At 43.5% G+C, this 19,725-nt stretch overlaps 1 protein-coding gene across 2 annotated transcripts in view; it reads right to left on the reverse strand.

Moving 5' to 3' along the window:
* The window catches only part of HACD2 (3-hydroxyacyl-CoA dehydratase 2), a 113,782-nt gene that overhangs the window by 87,328 nt on the left and 6,729 nt on the right, over positions 1–19,725 (reverse strand). Inside the window, exon 2 of one of the 2 annotated variants that reach the window (XM_069224315.1) lies at positions 9,211–9,388. In XM_069224315.1, coding sequence (XP_069080416.1) covers positions 9,211–9,388 — 178 coding nt within the window. Of the gene's footprint in view, positions 1–6,828; positions 6,882–9,210; positions 9,389–19,725 lie in introns of those variants that run through there. The other variant, XM_069224316.1, reaches the window with a different exon arrangement.

The following is a 19,725-nucleotide window of genomic DNA, read 5'->3' on the forward strand; positions in this document are numbered from 1 at the left end:
CTCCTAGCAGTAATAGTATCCGTGACTCACCCTGACCAATCCGGCTTTATGCCCTGGAGGGGAACGCGACTTAACCTCAGGAGACTATGTGGTGCTATATATGACAAGCGCCCCTCGCTCCGAAGCAGCAGTCCTCATGGCGCTTAGCACCAAAATGGCCTTTAACAGCATCGAATGGCCATATCTCTTTGCCACACTAAGGACAATGGGATTCGGACTGAAGGTTAGCAGCTGGGTGCGCCTTCTCTACAGGGCGCCGCTAGCGCAAGTCAGATTGAACAGAACGGTCTCCCGGGTAGTCGCCTTGCATAGGGGGACACGACTGGGCTGCCTCCTCTCACCCATGATATCCATCGTGGCACTGGAGCCCCTGGCAGCCTGGATCCGCCAATAGCCCCTGATGTGGGGTATGCCGGGATGTGGAGGTTGAGAGCAGCGCATTTCGCTCTATGCTGACCACATCTTGCTGTATTTTACAATGCCCGCCCGATCATTGAAGAGGGTGTTGCACATCTTCTATATATTTAGTGACTATTCTGGTTATTGCATAAATTGGTCCAAATCAGTTCTTTTCCCACTAACAGCGGGTGGCCCATAGAGATCTTTGTGATGCAGGATAGCTTCAAATACCTAGGAAGGCATATTACAAGTGACCTTCAGACATTTCTGGACATGAACCTCGTCACGCAGATAGAGTGGCTTAAATCCGATGTTTCGCACTGGAGAGCCTTACCACGGTCATTGATGGGCAAAGCGTCCCTATTCAAAATTATGTCCCTCCCCGCCTACTATATGCAATACAAAATGTACCATACCAGACTCCACAGGCACTGTTCCGACAAGTAGACCAGAAGCTTAGACTGCTTCTGTAGGATGGGGGTACCCCACGCACAGCATTGAGTAAGCTACAAAGGGTGAAGGGGGGGAGTGGGGTCTTTGACTGGGGAATAGCTCTCCTGGATATCTCCAAGTACTACTGGGCCTTACAGTTGGCAGTAATAAATGAATGGGTGTTTGCGGACGGAGACGAGCCCGCCTATCGGATCAATAGATCCCAAATGGGCAGGAGGGACTATTTTACAGTGCTGTGCAGGCGCAACGCTGAACGAACACTCCCGGTCCACACGCGGACAGTGGTGAGGTCTTGGAGAGAGGCCACGGAAACCTAGGGTCTAGAGGCAGCTTAACAGATCAGACCCCACTGTGGGAGAATGACCTCCTACGAGAGGTGGGTAGGCTGAGGGGCTTTAGAAAGTGGGAGTTACTAGGCATCAAAAGATTGGGCGACATTTGGAGAGACCAGGCATATATCCCAGTCGCTACCCTGGAAGAGGAATATGGCATGGCAAGAACGGAATGCTACAAGTACTTACAGTTGGGCCACGCCATGAAATGCTACATCAGGGAAGGGGAGCAAATGGCAACTGCCACTCACTTGAAAGACAGGCTCCTCATAGAGCATATGCCAGAAAAAGCTATCTCACTAACATACAGGAAACTTTTAAACAATGGCCCAGACTCACTAGGTTCCCATCGAGCAGCATGGGTGAGGGATCTAGGGAAATTAATGGAGGAGGACTGGCAGGGAGCACTGCAGAGGCCAAAGGAAATAGCTATCCAAGTCAGATTCAGGTTAATACAGTTGAAGGTCCTCCACAGGGCATACTGCTCAAGAACGCTTCTTCACAAAATTCACAGGTGATAGCCACTGATTACACGATATGAGACACAGAACCAAGACCAGGGCCGTAAAAGCACCAATAGCTAGGAAAATTGGAATAGGGTGGGGAAATGTGATGGATGTACATGCTATCTGCTATGCCGAGCGGAACTGTTGTGGCACTACAAATGTACTGTACCTTGAGCCGAGTTAAAAAGATTTTTAAAAAAAAAACAACAAAAAAACGCTGCTTTAGATAAATCTAAACACAAGTTTATGCAAGAGGGATAATATTTCCATTCTGCCAGAAGGTTTTGCGTTTTGGGAATTGTTCTCATAAGTTCCGTAGTTTGCTGAATGAAAAAAATATATATATCAAATTTCAGTTGGTGCTACTTGTAACTTTTTTTGTTTTGCTTTTAGGGATTGAGGACAGCACCAGTAAAATAGACACTCACTCAGATAAACAGACTAAGTTGAGGGTATACAGTGGTCAATTATACAATAAGTCCTGAGAGGCAAAGAGGACATTTTTGATCTGCAGATTGGTTATTTATTAGTGTTAAATTGTAAAGCTCCAAGTTCTTTCAGACATCTGTAGGTTGGACCTACTTGATTGTCGAAGATTAAAGTCACCCAGGACTATGGTGTGTTCATTATTAAAAGCAAAATTTATTTTATCTTCTTTGATTGACAACAACTCAGTCACAAAGATAGAGGGGTGGTGACATATTAACAGTATGTTTACTGGCACAAAGGGCTCAGTTTACAAACGCAAGCAAGGGCTTTGGCCACAGACATGTTTTAGATTGGGTTCATTTTAATGGAAAGATTATATTTGTAAATAATTAACACTCCCACCTCTGGGTTTATCTGATCAAAAATTAGATTATGACTGTTAGCAGGTAAGAGTTCACCAATGTGCAATCGGAGTTTTCCTCCAGCAATGTTTCTGAGAAGCAACAGATGTCTATATTAAAGATTCAACCAATAAAATATTTTTTACTGCCTATTACATTGTGTACAATGGCCATCATATTTGATGAATTTACAGGAGATAGATTTTAATACCTGAACAATGAGACTTAATATAACTTTAGGATACACATGTATTGCGAGTTAAATGGCATCTGGAATAACATAAAAGGATACAGTAAAGGGCTTGTTCATGAAAATGTGAAAATAGGGACTATGATACTGAATATAGATAACAGCACTACAATATTTCCTCATCTCCGAAAATTCAATTGGGGCAAATGTAGAGAGAACACACATCTGAGAGTAGACTGCAGCTTCACGCAATCACCTCCAACTCAGATCATCCAATTCCTCAGGGTGGGACAGTGTTTGACATTTGAGATTCCACAACTACAAATAATCTGTCCAACCAATGAGAACATACAGGGAATTAACCTTTGTTACATTATCAGGTGTATGCTTATGCAACACTGATGCCTTTCACGGTGATGGCCTCCGTTACAAAGTGACGTTAGACTCAATAGTTGTTCTTGCCAAAAAAAGGCACTATTCAGATGGCCTAATGCGGACACTTTAAGACACACATTTCACTACATAACTGGCTTGTGTTGTTAAACTGGTGTAGTTTCACCAAATATACAATAGGACTTATACTTGTAATGATCCTTTTGCCTGGGAGGGAAGGACCAACGCTCCCAGGCTTTGATACTGCTACTGGGGAGACGGAAGAAATAGGTGACCTCCCACTGCACTACAAAGCATGACCCACAATCTTGCTGTGCAGGGTGCCTGCAGATTACGCCCAGGCACTACCCAGGCCAAGGCCAGGCCTAGCTGTGCAAACAACAGCCAAAGTCCTTTTTTAAAGCCTCGGAGTTATTAAAGCTAAACCAGCATTTTTATACCTCCAGATGTTGCTGGATGTATTTGCTTGCTTAGACCTGGTGCCATATTTTTTTGAATAGGTCATTCCATTTAGGAATATTTTGTTCTTTTAATTCATATGCTATGAGTAACTTCATCTGTAATTATTTTTTATTCTACCATGTTTTAATTGATTATATCTCAGATATTCTTCCTAAAATTCATTATTTTTCATGTCACATAAATGACTCTTTAAGTGTGTATCACAGCATGTCTTTGTAAGTGTCTGATCTAGAAGGCATTTTATATGCCAAATATAGATTTTATGAAGAGGACTTCTTCAAAGACAGCACAATATTACAATTACACAATCGTTGTAGGAGTTTCTAAGAAACAAAGGCTGTAAAAAGACAGATAGAACAGCAATGTGTACCTATAGTGCTAGAAATGGATGATTGTTCAGTGTAATCTCCCAACTCTTTTTGATTTTAAAGCAACACAGGGTTGTAAATGCATGTTGCATGAAGATGTCAATGCAAAAAAACATTTGTGATATTGCTTCATGAAGCGTACTTTATGCTAGAGTGGTAAAAATATTAAGGAAAAGGATTAATGAACTATGGATGACTCCTGGAATTATATCCTGTGCATAGGTAGACCAAAACGGGGTTGCCTGGCTGTAATGCACAATGACATTTCCGAAAAACCAAACACTGTACCTTACCACTAGAAAATCATACCAGCAACGATCTAGATGGAGAGGTGATATGGGTCTGCTTTGCAGCTGCAGGACGTCTGACAATTAATTCCTCTCAGAAAGGATATTAGTACCACTTCATGTTTCTGAGACCTGAGCTGTGCATCATTAAAATGATTTCTTCCAGTTATCAGTCCATCCTCATTCAAGTGGATAACACAACTATGATGTCCCATCTGGACAAACAAAAGGGGACCAAATTGAGAGCTCAGTCTGTGGAAGCTTAAACCAGATAGCCAAGAATCCTCAGAACACTGCTGTTCATCTTTCAGAAGCAAACAATGTGCGAGAATACACGGGGGAAGTCCGGTCCAAGAAGCTCACAAATGGATAAACAATGGTGGGCTGCATAGCCATTTTTTGCGACTGAACTTTCCTCAGCTAGATGATTTTGCCACCTTGAAACAGAACCAAATGCTCAGAATTTACCTCTGGGTTTTACCAATCAGGTCCAAAGGGAGGCGCTCTTTTGAGTAGCTGGCAAAAGGTTCTCTAGGTTTTCCCCCCTGATTCTATTAGCTCTAATCAAACGGACACACTTCAAAGAAAGAATGAATAAAGTAAGAACTGTGCAACCTGACTTTTAAACGAGTCGAATTTGCCATTTGAACCCCCCCCCCACTCCCTCCCCCTCCCCTGGCAGGACTACATGGACATTCTTATAGTGGCCTTCACTTAAATCATTAAAGGACTTTATATTGAAGAGATTCTACATCTGGTGTATTTAAAAGGATTTTGATCTAGCCGACTGTATAATTTTCCACTGGCTCGATAAAGTTTATTCTTCAATCAAGGTAAATCCTGCAGTTTTTACACCTTACAGAAAAAGTGCTATTTTTCAGAATTTCTATGGATTAAGCAGGCCATGAAGGGCGTTAAGACATTATTACCTCCAGTCAAAAAGCCTTTAACCACAAGCAATGAAAGGCAGGGTCACAAAGCAGTTTTTTGCACTACAACAGGTTGCAACCAGAAATCAATTTATTTCTTTGAATCTCACCAAATAGGCTCCAAACAGAGAGATGGAGCCCTTTAAGGGATGACATACCTCCATCTTTGCATTCACAGCATGCTTACTTCTTTATTTCAGCCTGTATCACTCAAAAAGGAGAGGGGCAACGATCGAGAAGTCAAGTACACATTTCGTGAATGACATGTGAGAGGAAGGAAAACTTATTGAACCGCTGGACTCCTGTCTGCCCCCTAACCACCCCCTCTCCACCTCCCCGCCTACACCAAGCACCCACACTCAAAGTGTAAGCTCTCTCTCAGGGACAGCTTTCTCTTTGTTGATAGTTACCCCCACCCACCATATATTTCGGTATCCAACCAATGGGCTGCAAACCTTTGATACATAGCTTCACAACTTGGGAGGAGGGAAATGTTTTCTTTCAACCCCTACCCTATCTTAATCATAATGTGTGTGCTCTGTGTCTGAAAGCCATTTTTGAATCACAACACACCTTTAATACATCTTAACTTTTGTTTCTTGATCGCAAAGCCTACATATTTGTAAATGGCAGGCTGTATACATCAAAGCAACACTACTTTAAAGAATTTGTATCATGAGTCTCAGCCTCTATATAAAGCTTTAACGCCTACACTACCCACCTTTTCCCAAAAACCTCTCTCCCCAGCAGAGCCATCTCTGCACAAAACAAATTTGACAAGCGTACTAAGTTTCTACTTGGTCAAACAAATATTAGAATGCTAAACAGATCTTTGTCAATTCCGTGCAGAAGTCTTAACATAAAATGGTTCAACAATCTATCTACATGTGGCTAATTTCTTGTGTAAAGCTGGGCAACTTTAGCAACACAAAAGGATGATGGACGGAGTGCTGAACAATGCAAACACTCACCCCCAGTCACAGATCTGGGTTTAATCCATCGTTCTTTTGCTCACCATGCCACCCCAGTTTGGACCCAGCCATATGCAAATCAGTCTTGACCCTGTTCCCTCATGGGAACAGTCCAGCCCGAACTGCCAAGCCAGGTACTCCCTGGACCGGAAACATGCATCCTGGGACCGGTTTCAGGGTTTCACCCTTCATCAGCCAGGCTAGCCTGAATCCAGTGGCACAGTGAGCAAGGGACCCACGTCTGGGCATACCCTTCCCACTAAGGGCAACTTTAGCAACACAAAAGGATGATGGGCGGAGTGCTGAACAATGCAAACACTCACCCCCAGTCAGCTGGGCACCTACATGAATGGTTAAATTTTATTTTTCTGAAACAAGTGAATTTCAAAGTGGAGTGACATTAGACATTCAATAATTTCTCTTTTCTCAGACTGCAAACAAGAACATAAATTTAAGTCAACTGCAATGGTAGTGTTTTATTTATGGAAATGCTCATCTGTCCATCATATAATAAAACAAAAAAATGAGTTTTTGAATAGACTGGCAAAACAACAATAAAGACATATGGCTAGCATTGACTGGTAATACATTTGAGAAGAAAGACTCCTCTTGCCTTTTTCCAGATCTTGAGTCATTAGAAAAGCTCAGATTCCAAACCAAACAATAACATTATTAACGAAACATGCAGTAAATATTATAAATACTTACCCAGCAGTCATGATCACATTGTAAATTACCAAGTATGCTATAGCAAAAGGACCAGGCCCCAGGGATGTGGAATTCCTATCGCCCGACGCCCGGGACATCTTGTTTGGGGTCAAGGGCAACAAGATTTTATGTTCACTTTGTCCTTGGGACAAGTAGGCCCAACCCCCTGCAGCACAAACCCTTTGGCTGCCTGTTTACAGAGAGTTGAACTCTCTGCAGTTGAGGTAATGTGTTTCCAAAGGATAAGGCTGTTGGAACTTGTATTTATGGTTCATTATTTGAAAGCCTTCATTATTAGGGTGCGTGCTGTAAATAAATGTTTTAAGGTCATACTTCACTACTGACGTTGGTTCCAGTACAAAAAAAAAAAAAAAAACGTGTACACACATGTTTGAAAAGTTTAGGCTAAGAATAATGCTCCCAGAATGCTCTCTGATTATATGCAAATGAAGTGTCATTTAGTAAAATGTGTTGATGCATGCTAGTATTTCCCAAAAATATTTCAAATGGAAAATCAGTGTAACCATTTTCAACACGATTATGGGAAGCATGAAAATAAACAAACACTGACAAAGCCAACTGATCTGACATATTTTTATAAGTCTTTTAGTTTCATCAATGCGTGTCTTGTTTTGACATGGCTTTTGTAACACTTTATTGTTGTGGGAGCTACCAGGCCCTCAACATTGTAACAAACATTGGCAAAACCCCCCCAAAAAAGTTTTTGAACTCTTAAAGCACACGTTGCCACCAGCGGCATGACAAAGGCCCCGCAGCCGCCCTCCAGGGGGCCCCGTCAGGACAGCACCTACCCTGAGTGAGTCTGGAGAGGGGGCTCCTCCATGTTCTTTGCAAAGGGGCACCCTCCAGTTTCATTACGTCACTGATTGCCACTGTAGTTCCTGACACTGAACAAAACTACTTTGTGTGGCAATATGCTCCTTGTGGAAGAGCAGAATGCGATCACTCACAGTAAAGCCAGCCGAAAGAGAGAGAAATAGAAGTTTAATAAAAACAAAATGTCTTTGTTAACACCAGACCTAATTAGGGACCAAGACCCACATGTAGGTAGCTTTTTGCATGTCGCAAACAGCGACTTTCGCTGTTTGTGACGTGCAAAAAGCACATTGCGATGCACAAACCCAGTTTTGCGATTCAGTAACCTGGTTAGCGAATCACAAAACGGGTTTGCGACTCGCAATTAGTAAGGGGTGTTCCCTTCCTAATTACAACTCACAGTGCAATGTAGGATTGTTTTGTGACCGCGAACGCAAACCAATCGCAGTTTGCACCCATTTCAAATGGGTGCTAACACTTTCGCAAAAGGGAAGGGATCCCCATGGGACCCCTTTCCCATTGTGAATGTCACTGTAAACATTTTTTCAGAGCAAGCAGTGGTCCTGTGGACCACTGCCTGCTCTGAAAAAATGAAACAAAAACGTTTCATTTTTCGTTTTTGTTATGCATCTCTTTTTCCTTTATTGAAAAGCAGTCAGACATGGTGGTCTGCTGTCTCCAGCAGGCCACCATTCGTGAGGGGGTCGCAAATTGCGACCCACCTCATGATTATTCATGATGTGGGCATTTGCGAAGCCCTTGCGAATCACAGATGGTGTCAAGGACACCATCCTACATTCGGATTTGCGACTCGCAATTTGCAGGTCACAAATCTGAACCTACCTACTTGTGGCCCCAAATTCTTAAAGAAAGTCACAAAAGTGCACCCATGGTATATGTCGTACCCCTATAAAATATTTGTGAACTGTATTTTAGCGTGGGTAAATACGATGTGTAGATTTGCTCATGTGAAAATCTATTGAGCATTTGCAAGTTCATTTTCCCTCCAGCCACTTTCTTCCCAACCCTGGAAGAAGTTCTAATTCTGCCATTGTCAGGAGTAAATGTCCAACCTTTCTTATTATGGGAAAATATTAGAGAGAAGCTGGTAAAAATCTTTAAAACATGCAGGTTAGTAGGTTTGCAGACTCACAGGCATTCCAGCCCTGGAACTATTGCTTACTGCTTCCTTCAGCCCCAGTATGCAGATCTGCAGAAAGGTGGCAAAATAAGGAGATTTCTACAGTAGGGATTGAAACTCCAAGTATTCAAGCCCTACTATGGTAGTAGCCCTGGCATAATCAGAGAGGCTATTAATTGCTGCCATAATTTGTCGCCACACTACATGGCACCAAAGGGACAAGTAGATCTTTTTACAGGACAAGTAGATTTGAGAAGCAACCTGTCCCCTGGACAAGTAGATATTTTAATAAATTCCACACCCCTGAGGCCCTCTCTTTCGCTTTGAAGCACCATGATCGCTTCCAGATTTGGCAAACGATAACATTATTAACGAAACATGAAGTAAATATTATAACTACTTACCCAGCGGTCATGATCACATTGTAAATGACCAAGTATGCTATAGCAAAAGGACCAGGCCCTCTCTTTCGCTTTGAAGCACCATGATCGCTTCCAGGTTTGGTGCTTCCACATGTAGTGGCCGCCATGTGTAATAAACACTTCACCACCTTTGTCAGTGAGATCCAAAATGAACAGTAACCTGTTGTTGAATAATAGAAACATTAGACAAAATATTTTTCCATTATATGAAACAATTGTGTTTTCACAGACAAGCAACTGGGCTAAAACGAAGTGAAACTACCTGATGCAGTAACATTTGCAGTCCATATCAAGAGAAACTGATTACAACCAGCAGTACTAGTTACAACAGCATCACTTTGGGCATAGCAATGCCATTTCCTTGATTGTATTCATTGTTTTGTAATCCATTATTTTCTTTAATACATTTAAAACTGATGTACACACCCCCTCTAAGGGAAGCACATTACAATTAGCTATATTAGGAGATAAACACGTTGCTTGTGAATCACTGAGTGTCTGGACAAATCACCAAAGTCACAACTTATGAGATTCAACACTAAATTTCAATATTACACAGATGATGACATTTGCAAGCAAGGGACTCTGTGTTCACTAAAAGGAAGGCAAGAAGCAGGTCGTATGTTCATTTTATCAAATGTAAGAGATAAATAAAACGGTCATTTAACCTTTTAGGAAGCATACCAGTAAGACAGGGGTTTGGCAAATGGGTTTGGGTCAACTGATTATCTTTGTTCTCATTTCACCACTGAGATAGTGCCCCTTTTCCACTGCAACCTTGGTTAGTGACAGGAGTTGCAAAATGGTCATCATATGTTGCTAAATATATTCTGTGGCCATGCCCTCACCATTCTTAAGATGAAAACTAATTTCTAAAACTACCTGAGATCTTGCCATTGACAAATGCACAAATAGGGCATGGGACAAATAAAGTAGGAGAGTTGTTCCTGGATATATTTAGTCACCATGTCTCCCACAGAGCTATCACCCTCTACTATAAGCCAGACATGCACCTAAAGCTATGTCCCATTTGTAGGCAAGAGAATATGGGGGAAATATATAAAAGAACAGCGGCTTTACAACCCTGCAAAAATGTAAAGGTAGCAACCCTTCACTCATTTAGGTATCATTCTGTAATTTCGATTGCATAGTAGTTATAGGCTTGTCCTTTCAGAATTCCCTACAAAGTCAGCCCCTTTTAAGACTTTGGAAAGATTGCTGAATGCTACCACCACTAAGCTCTTAATAACCAATTTGTATTGCCCTGTGCAAGCCGAAGCACCAGTGCATGTGAAATGGCCAACGTGGGAGGCGAGAAATATGAGACGAAACATGGAAGTTTTTCTGCACCCAAAAGGGCATACTGTCTTCAGGAAGTAGACTTTAAATCATCCACTACATATTCCTTCAACGAGCATTCTACACTCCTGTACCTCTTACTAGGATCGGCTTTGAAGAAAATCCCAACTAGCAGCTCTCTAGGTGCTATGAATAGTTGGAACTACATGCTGTATTGTTACCTGTAGCTGAGAGGCCCAAGGATATTTGCAGCCCTCTTAAGGTATATTTGCTTTATCACACCGACAACATCTATTGCAATGTCTTGTGGTTGTGTAGGGTGGAAAACTAATGCTGAAAATGTTTTTTTTACCTGCTCCCCACATTCCACCGACTCATCCATAGCAATACTTTTAATGCAATAAGAAGAGGATGCTTAGAGATGCCGATGCTACCTGCAGGCCTCGAGTATGTAATTTATAAATTATGTAACTATGCAAGAGTAAGAACAGCTTAGTATACCAGATATTTTCTTTCTGAGGCACTACTTAATATTCTGATATAGTGTGATATCAATGTACTTACTGGCTTCTAATTTGTCCACAGTGAGAGTTGTACTGTTGAATCAATGCATATATTGATATTGCTGTAATGTTATATATCTAAAAATGAAAATAACATTTTTTTTTAAACTACATAGTATAGCCCTGGCTGTTCTGTGCTTTCCTGCACTAATGGTAGAAGAATGTCATACAAGAAAGCTTAAAACCTACATTACTGAGCCTTCGTACAGCTGGCTACAGTCACAACCTTGTGCAAGAGGTGCTGTTCAGTGTCAAAATCAAATATCTAATGATAGGAAGAGCGATTTGCAACTCAACTCGTCCTTCTTTTAATACATTGGGGATAAGTGATAAACCTTAAAATCATTCTTAATAAAAAACAAAAAAAACAACAAAAAAAAGCATGGTTTAACAAAATTGGCGTTTTGCCATGAAGAACGTTGTAACATTATTTTGATACCCTATACCGGCACACCAGCAACTACGAATAAATCGCTACCATGATCCATGAAACACCACACAGCTTAGAAGTCAACTCAAAGCTGTGTATTTTCATTTCCTGAGTGGCTGAAACACCTCTCCTTCGAAATAGAAATTTGCTTTGTTAAATTTTTGGAGCAATACTTTTTCGCCAAGAGAAGCGGAAGTGTCAGAAATATGACTGAGTTGTGATTAGGAATCTGGAACACAAAAAAGGTTGTTTTATTTTTTATCAGAACTTCTAATAAAAAGTGTGGCCTTTACTAAGTGCATATGACAAGTCCACTCCAGACCAACCAATGCTTGGTGCATAAACTTTTAAACAAACACTGCATTAACCAGTGGCGGTTAGGATTGTGTTTCCATAGGAAACTCGTTTTTTGTTGGCTTGTATCTTTGCAGCTGTTTGACAAATCTTCACAAAACGTCCTCAATTTTTTTCCCCCTCTGACACCACCTACTTACTGAAATGTTTCGGGACGAGCCGTGATGTGTGTGTTGGGGGCAGAAAAAGGGGGAGTCCCAAAACATGTTTCCCCATAGTAAAAAAAAAAAGGCTGAATGGATTTACACCAAATTTGGCATAAATCCAGGTCTTGGATCAGAAAGAGTGCTTTTAGTGGTTTGGGGTAAATCAGCTCAGAAGCTTTTGAGTCTAAAACAATATTGTATATTTCACACCGCAAAGGATCAGCAGGCTCAGTCATGAATTGTGATTGGCTGGCTGCAACCTGAGTGTAAAGTTTTGGCCACCATCTTAGGTCTTAGATACTCTGTACTGAGTCCTCAAAAATACAGCAAAATAAAGATATACGGTGGCAGGGTAGAGGGTCCCCTGACCCCTTGGGCCTTGTAAGGGGAAACCCAGAGGGACCCCCTCTGTTGTCAAGTTTTTTAATATTTTTTTGGGGGTCCGCGGATCCACATCAACACCTAGGGTGACACACCTACGTGTCAATTCAGATCGGTGGTGACACCCTGGGGTTCTGCGGTGGGTCCGCTGAGCCACAGAACCCCAAAATAAATTTTAAAAAAGGAATTGAATTGGTGACACACTGAACTGTTGCTGCTGGTGTTGGGAGGAACAGGACTTCTTTGCCCATCCTGCACTGCCCTAACTAAAGAGGAAGGGCTGCAGTATACACAATTCGCACACTTTTATCCCCCACAGCGCCAAGAGCAGCCCTGTCTGCATCCAATTGAGGCTAGGCTCACTCTCTTGGCTTCTTCAGAAGATCTTTCATCCTTAGACTGATAGCAAGTAAGGTACTTAGTTTTTTCTTTTTCTTTTCTCACGTATTTACCCTGAAACCAAATTCCTTAATGTTTGTCTATACAGTAAGTCAAGTCTCCATGTTAGTGATGAGGGAAAAAAAGGCCACTATCGCTAACCCTTCCCTGGCCTCCAAGCTGTAAGACTATTGACAATTTTTTGGCCAGAGATGTGGGGGTTATTACTATAGAAATTTAAAATGGCGTGGGGGGGGGGGGGGGGGGGGAAGAGATGGTGACTGCGCTGGTTGTCTAAGATCTGAGCTCCAACTGGGCCAGGCAATTATCCTATGTATAGGCTGGTGTGCGCACTCCAGAGGGCCTTTTATCAGCGGCGCCAGCTGCCGGAACCTCTGTGGAGCCAAGCGGGCCAATCCCAGTCGCTTGAGAGGTGGCGACGGGAGCAGCGGCCGGGCCGTGAACTGAGGGACCGCTGGCCTTCTTGCGTGTCGTGGCCAGGGAACATGTGCAGTGGCAGAGCCTGGGGTTGGAGAGACAGACGGAAGAGGTGGGCCCCTGCTACACCCGACTGAAAGCAGGGAAATCCTACGACTCCATGGTGACACCTAGACTGCCTATGGCCTAATAGTGGGGGAAGGCCAGAAAGGCACCAAGACAACTGGATTCACCAGATGATGATGCGACTGCGCAGGGGGGGGGGCAATACCCCTATGAAATGACTCACTTCCCCCCTACCCTCTCTTGCCGACCCTAGCTGGAGGAGAGAAAGAAAGCAAGGGGTGGGGTTAGGGTGAAGGAGGTGCCAGTGGACATGATCCGACCTCAGTGTTATACTAGCCGTGGTGCCTAGATGCCGCCCACTCGGGCTCGGGCACTTTGAAACTATCTGACAGGACAGTCCTGGTCGCGGGTAGGCAACATCGTGAGCTCAGGCAGAGTCTAGGTGAGCTTGATTTAGCCATGTTACGGAGTGGGGCATCAATAAGCCTGGACACAGCGACACGAGGTCCCCCAACAGCACAGAAGCCGAGCAAGAGATTCAGAGACTGTTGGCCATCACTGGTGATTAAAAATATATTATTGAGGGCACTGCGCCACACCTTGGGCCAGCTGCTCTAATATTGTGAATCCAGCAAACTGCCTACGTACTGCTATGGATGTTGCCACCTTGCGGCTGACCTAGAAAAGGCGCTTGACTGGTCCTAGTATTTTGCCACCCTGCCTCACTCCAAGCGGATGTCCATCATGATGGGAAAGTTCAAACCCCCTCAAACCATCAGGGAAGGGGGGAGGGGTCAGCTGAGGTGTTGCACTCTACTAATTCATCGGACACTACCTTGGAGAGTCTCCACCACCTTGCAATTACGGTTCAAACATACTCCGTGAAGTTTGACAAAGTACTACACGCTATCCTGGATACAAAAACTTGAGTCCCGGATCAACGCAATTTCTATAGAAGAGAATCTACTTCACACTGACCATCGCAAATTATTGGAACGTGTGGATAAAGCAGAGTCCACTCTTGCCACGATGCTGGCAACGGTGCAGGATGTTCACACCCGGCTGCAACGGATGGAAGATAATATGGTTACACTGCAGCATACAGCCAAGGACGCGGAGGGGCATTCCAGAAGCAATAATATTCACCTATTGGTTTCCCAGAGCATGCCGAAGGCCCCAGAGTAGAGCTTTTCCTCGAAACCTGGCTCACAAAGACAGTGTTGGAGGGCAAGACACTGAAATTCTTCTCCATTGAGTGAGCGCACTGCATACCGGGTTGCCCTCCGTTGCCTGGTGCTCCACCACAACCAATAATAGCACGGCTGCTAATTACAGGGACCGAGACCTACTTCTGGAGTGGTTCCGAACCAAAGGACCCTGGCAATATGACAATGCTCAGATTACAGCGTATCCTGACTTCACCATGGCGGTACAGAGGCAACTAAACTCTTACCTTTAAGTGAAACAACGTCTACGAGAGGTGAGTTTGAAATATGCCCTGCTGTTCCTGGCTGAGCTTCGAGTGATAGACGGTGAAGTAAGTCATGTCTTCCACTCTCCGGAGGATGTATGGACCTGGCTCCATGCCGAGAATCTAGTAAGCGTACCACTGGAGACTCAGGAACCCAGAGACTGGCTAAAGTCCACATCGAGGAATCTGCAGAAAAGGCCACCCAGTGCTAAACCAACTAAGGATCAAGCACAGGGAAGTGGAATTCATATGACCCGAAGCCCGGGACATATTGTTCGAGGTCAAGGGCAACAAGTTTTCATGTTTATTTTGTCCTTGGGACAAGTAAGCCCAGCCCCCTGAAGCACAAACCCTTTGGCTACCAGTTTACAGAGAAAGGAACTGTCTGCACTTGTATTTATGGCTCATTAATGAAAAACCTTCATTATCAGAGCACTGTAAATAAACATTTTAAGGTAACACTGCACTACTGACAGTGGTTCGAGTGTAAAAAAATATATATATATTTTTTAAAGTGTACAAGTTTGAAAAGTTTATCAATATGAGGCTAAGTATAACGCTGCCTGAATGCTCTATGATTAGATGCAAATGCTTGCAGAAGCTTGTAAGCAAGAATGATGATTCTTTGCTTTCGAAATTAAATGCTCATAAATGAATGTAAGTAGGGAAAAAAATGTTTTGCCACTATGGAATTTTAGGTGCTATTTCTTTGAAGCGTCATGTCATAAAATGTGTTGATGCATGCTAGTATTACCAAAAAATATTCCTAATGGAAAAATCAGTGCAACCATTTTCAACACGATTATGGGAAGCATGAAAATAAACAAGCACTGGCAAAGCCAACTGATCCTACATTTTTTTTGGTGAGGCTTTTGGCTTCATCAATGTGCGTCTTGTTTTGATTTGGCTTTTGTAACACTTTATTGTCGTGGGAGCTGTCAGGCTCTCACCACTGCAACAAACACTGGCAAAAAGGAAAACAAAATGTTTGGTCTTAAAAAGCACACATTTCCACCAGTGCCGTAACAAAGGCCCCAGAACCCCCCTTTAGGAAGCCCACTCCGCACAGCACGTCCCCCGAGTGAGTCTGGAGGGGGGGGGGGGTCTCGATGTTCTTTGCACAGGGGATCTTTAGTTGCATTACGATTGCAACGGTAGTTCCTGGCACTGAACAAAACTACTTTGTGTGCCAATATGCTCCATGTGAAAGAGCAGAATGTGACAACTCAGAGTAAAGCCAGCCAATAAATAGAGAGAGAAATAGAAGTTTAATAAAAAACTAAATACTAAATGTCTTTGGTAATGCCAGACCTAATTAGGGTCCCAATTCTTAAAGAAAGTCACAAAAGTGCACCTGTGGTATAGGTCTTTGAATTAGTGGCTATAATGAATCCACAAGAACTTACAGAAGTAGACCAGGAAATCGTACTCATAGAAAGATTTTGTGAACTGTATTTTAGCAGTAGCAAATATGCATGTGTAGATTTGCTCATGTGAAAATCTATTGAGCGTTTACAAGTTCACTTTCCCTCCAACCACTTTTTCCCCAACCCTGGAAAACCTTCTACTTTTGCCATTGGCACGTGTAAATTTCCAACCTTTCTCATTATGTGAAAAGATTAGAGAAGTTATTAGGTTTGTAGATTCTACGGCATTCCAGCCCTGGAACTACTTACTGCTTACTCCTTCCCCCAGCCCCAGCATGTAGATCTGCAGAAAGGTGGCAAAATAAGGAAATAACTATAGTAGGAATTGAAATTGCAAGAATTCAAGCCCTATTATAGTAGTAGCCCTGGTAAAATCAGAGAAGGTATTATCAGAGGTCTTACGCAATAAGATTGCTGCCATAAATTTGTAACTGCAATATATGGCACCAAAGGGACAAGTAGATTTTTTTTTTTTTTACAGGACAAGTAGATTTAAGAAGATATTTTAATAAATTCCACACCCCTGCAAGCAGCTGCGGAGCAGGCGGGAGCAGTCCCAGAGGCCTCTCTTTGCAACACAAACTCTTACGCGGCCGTGCAAGCTGAGCGGGCGACTGACTCCGAATCTAGGTCATCTAGCCTTTTGAGCTCCCACCAGTAATGGTGGCATTGGGCCGCCAGTTTCGGATATACACTCGGTAGGGTGACCGCCTCCATTTCCAACGAACGCAAAAGCCTCTCTGATTAAAGTACACTACTTCGGATTGGGACTCAACTTACTCAGATGGGTTAAGCTCCTACATATGGATCCAACAGCGTGCATCCGTACAGGCCACTACATCTTGCGTTCCTTTTCCATAGGACGGGGCAGCGGGCAGGGTCGCTCCTTATCGCCGGTCCTGTTTGCATTGGCCATGGAACTATTGGCTATAGCACTACGCTCCAGAGGACAAAAATGGGGCATTGCGATAGGGCCCGCATGGCATGTTGTTTCATTATATGCCGATAGCATTCTTATATATTTGCAGGATGACTTCACCACACTATTGCATTTATATGCCTTACTTACGCATTCTGGGGAGGTTGTGGGCCTTAAGATAAATTGGGGCAAATCCTGCATATTCCCATTGCAGAAGGTGGCACAAGAACACTGCAGCGTGTTACAGGGAGGACCCCTCCCCTGGGCCTTTGATACCTTCCATTACCTGGGAGTCAATGTTTATCATACATCCAGGGTCTCGGTGGGGGGTAACCATGAGCGTGTATTGTCATCTATACACCAGTCTATGCGCTTCTGGACACGATTGCCTTTGTCTCCCATTGGCAGGGCATCGATAATCAAGATGTTGGTACTCCCACGATTGTTGTACCTTTTTGCTGCTTTTCCAGTGTTTCCGCCTAGGTCCTTCTTCCACTCCCTAAGGAGTCTGGAGACATCCCTAGTGTGAGGATCGGCATGCAAGAGAACCTCATTGACAATCCTACAATGGCCTTGTTTGGAGGGAGGTCTAGGAGTTCCTGATTTCTAATTATATTTGGCTGCGGGCCAGCTACAGTGGCCTATGCGCTGGCTGGCAGACTGTGGAATGAGAGCGGTGTGCCTGATAAGAGCTGGCCTGAGAAATGACAGCCTCCTGAAATGGTTGTTTTTTCCAGATGGGCGAGACTGTAGACCTGGACTGCTGTTACGCAGAGTCAAAACTCACCTGGACACGTTACATAAACGTCAGGCGGGCACTGTTTCCATATGCACCAAAATTACTTAAATGGGACTTACTGGCCATGATTGGCCTATTGGGTATACATGACTCCACCCCATGAAGGAGGCTGGGCTGACACAGGCGATTAGTATCATGACAGTGCCTTAGTCTCTTTCCTGGACCTACGGAGCAATAGGATGTGGAGTGGGCCTTTTTCTCCCTTACTTAGCCATGAGAGCGAAGCTTGCTGGCATATTGCCCCCAGAAACATCTGAACCTCTAGTACATGCAGGGCTACAGTGCATTCTTACCCACGGCTTGGATCGTAGAGCCGTATTGGCCCTCTATAAGGCACTTTTTCATGGGAGGGGTAACCCACCGTCTCCGAGTAGGGTACAGTGGGAGGACTCCCTAAACATAGAGATCACCACTACACAATGGGATATGGCCCTCATGCACGTCAAGCATGTCTCTCGTAACGCACGTCTGAAATATACACAATTGAACTATATACATCAGGCTTACCTTTCAAAACGTTCCCAGGGACGTGCCCTAGATGCAACTTCAAACTAGCCAATTTTTATCCACATGGTTCGGGAATGTTCGGCACTGTTGCAAGCTTGGACTAAGGTCATGACACTGATATCCGAGATTGCAGAGGTCCATATTCCTCCAACCCCTGTTAATTGCCTACTCCGAATATTGCGGTGTACAAAACGTAATAAACACTACCTGAAATTCACTGATCTCGCAACCGTGCGCTATAAGCACCTAATTGCCATGCACTGGGCGACACCTTATACCCACAAAATAGAAAACTGGCTGCAAGTTACTCACAAATGGGTTCTGGCGGAAGACAGCCATGTCTAATTACAGTCGGTTGTGCAGTGGAGACACTGCCATTACAACGTGGGATCTTTACACTCTCCGCTTACATAACAATTTACAACCACCGGCGGACGCATGATATTATGAAGCAATTCACACTGCACATATTTAGACGACTATGTAAGTTCACCTTTAAGGCTTTCGGAACGGCCATTGAGACAGATATGCAGAACTTCTTGATATGAGTGATCCGTCACCCGGGGATATCTCCTTTGCCACAAGGTCCCCTCCACACGCACAGAATCCACCACCCCCTTGTTTCCTCTCAGAGTCATATTATGCTTATGGCACATGCGCCACACCACATTGTCCAAATTGTTTATTCTGTTGTTTCATAGGTTGAGGTTATGTAATAATACTCTTATGTACTATTGGCCTAACCTGCAATTATACAGACATACAGTGATCACCCATTCCCCTATGTGAAAAAAACCCAATAATGTACTGTGCCTTTACACTACTACTATGTGTATGTTGATGTATAATTTCAGACAAAATGCCAATAAAAAATAAAAAGGAAGAAGAAGAAATTGACTTGGCAGAGAGACCCCTTTCTTTGGATTTTGGAATTCCCTATGGTTTTCTCCAACACGTTTCACAATGACCAAGGGGAGCCTATGGTTTTTTGTCCGCTGAAGATTCACAGCTCTCCGGGACAGTTCCAGTAGCACAGTTATTGCCTCATAAAAGAAGCTAAGAACTAGAGAAAGCTCAAACATGCTACGTCCGGCATGAAGGGCGCAGACAAAATTGTCAACCTTGGTTCTCCCATTGTTTTGGGTGATGGATCCCATGGTTCCCTGGACGTGCCTGCTTGGGTCTCTTTTTTGTGCAATCTGCAGAAATTCTTAAAAATTGCCTGGCTCCACTGGTTGATAAGCTTGCTGAGACTGAAGCTGAAGCTGCCAAGATCTCTAGTTTTCACCATTCTTGCCCCAAGCCCCCAGGTCTTGTGA

The sequence above is a fragment of the Pleurodeles waltl genome, chromosome 3_1, assembly GCF_031143425.1.
Source record: "Pleurodeles waltl isolate 20211129_DDA chromosome 3_1, aPleWal1.hap1.20221129, whole genome shotgun sequence".
Classification (NCBI taxonomy): Eukaryota; Metazoa; Chordata; class Amphibia; order Caudata; family Salamandridae; genus Pleurodeles; species Pleurodeles waltl.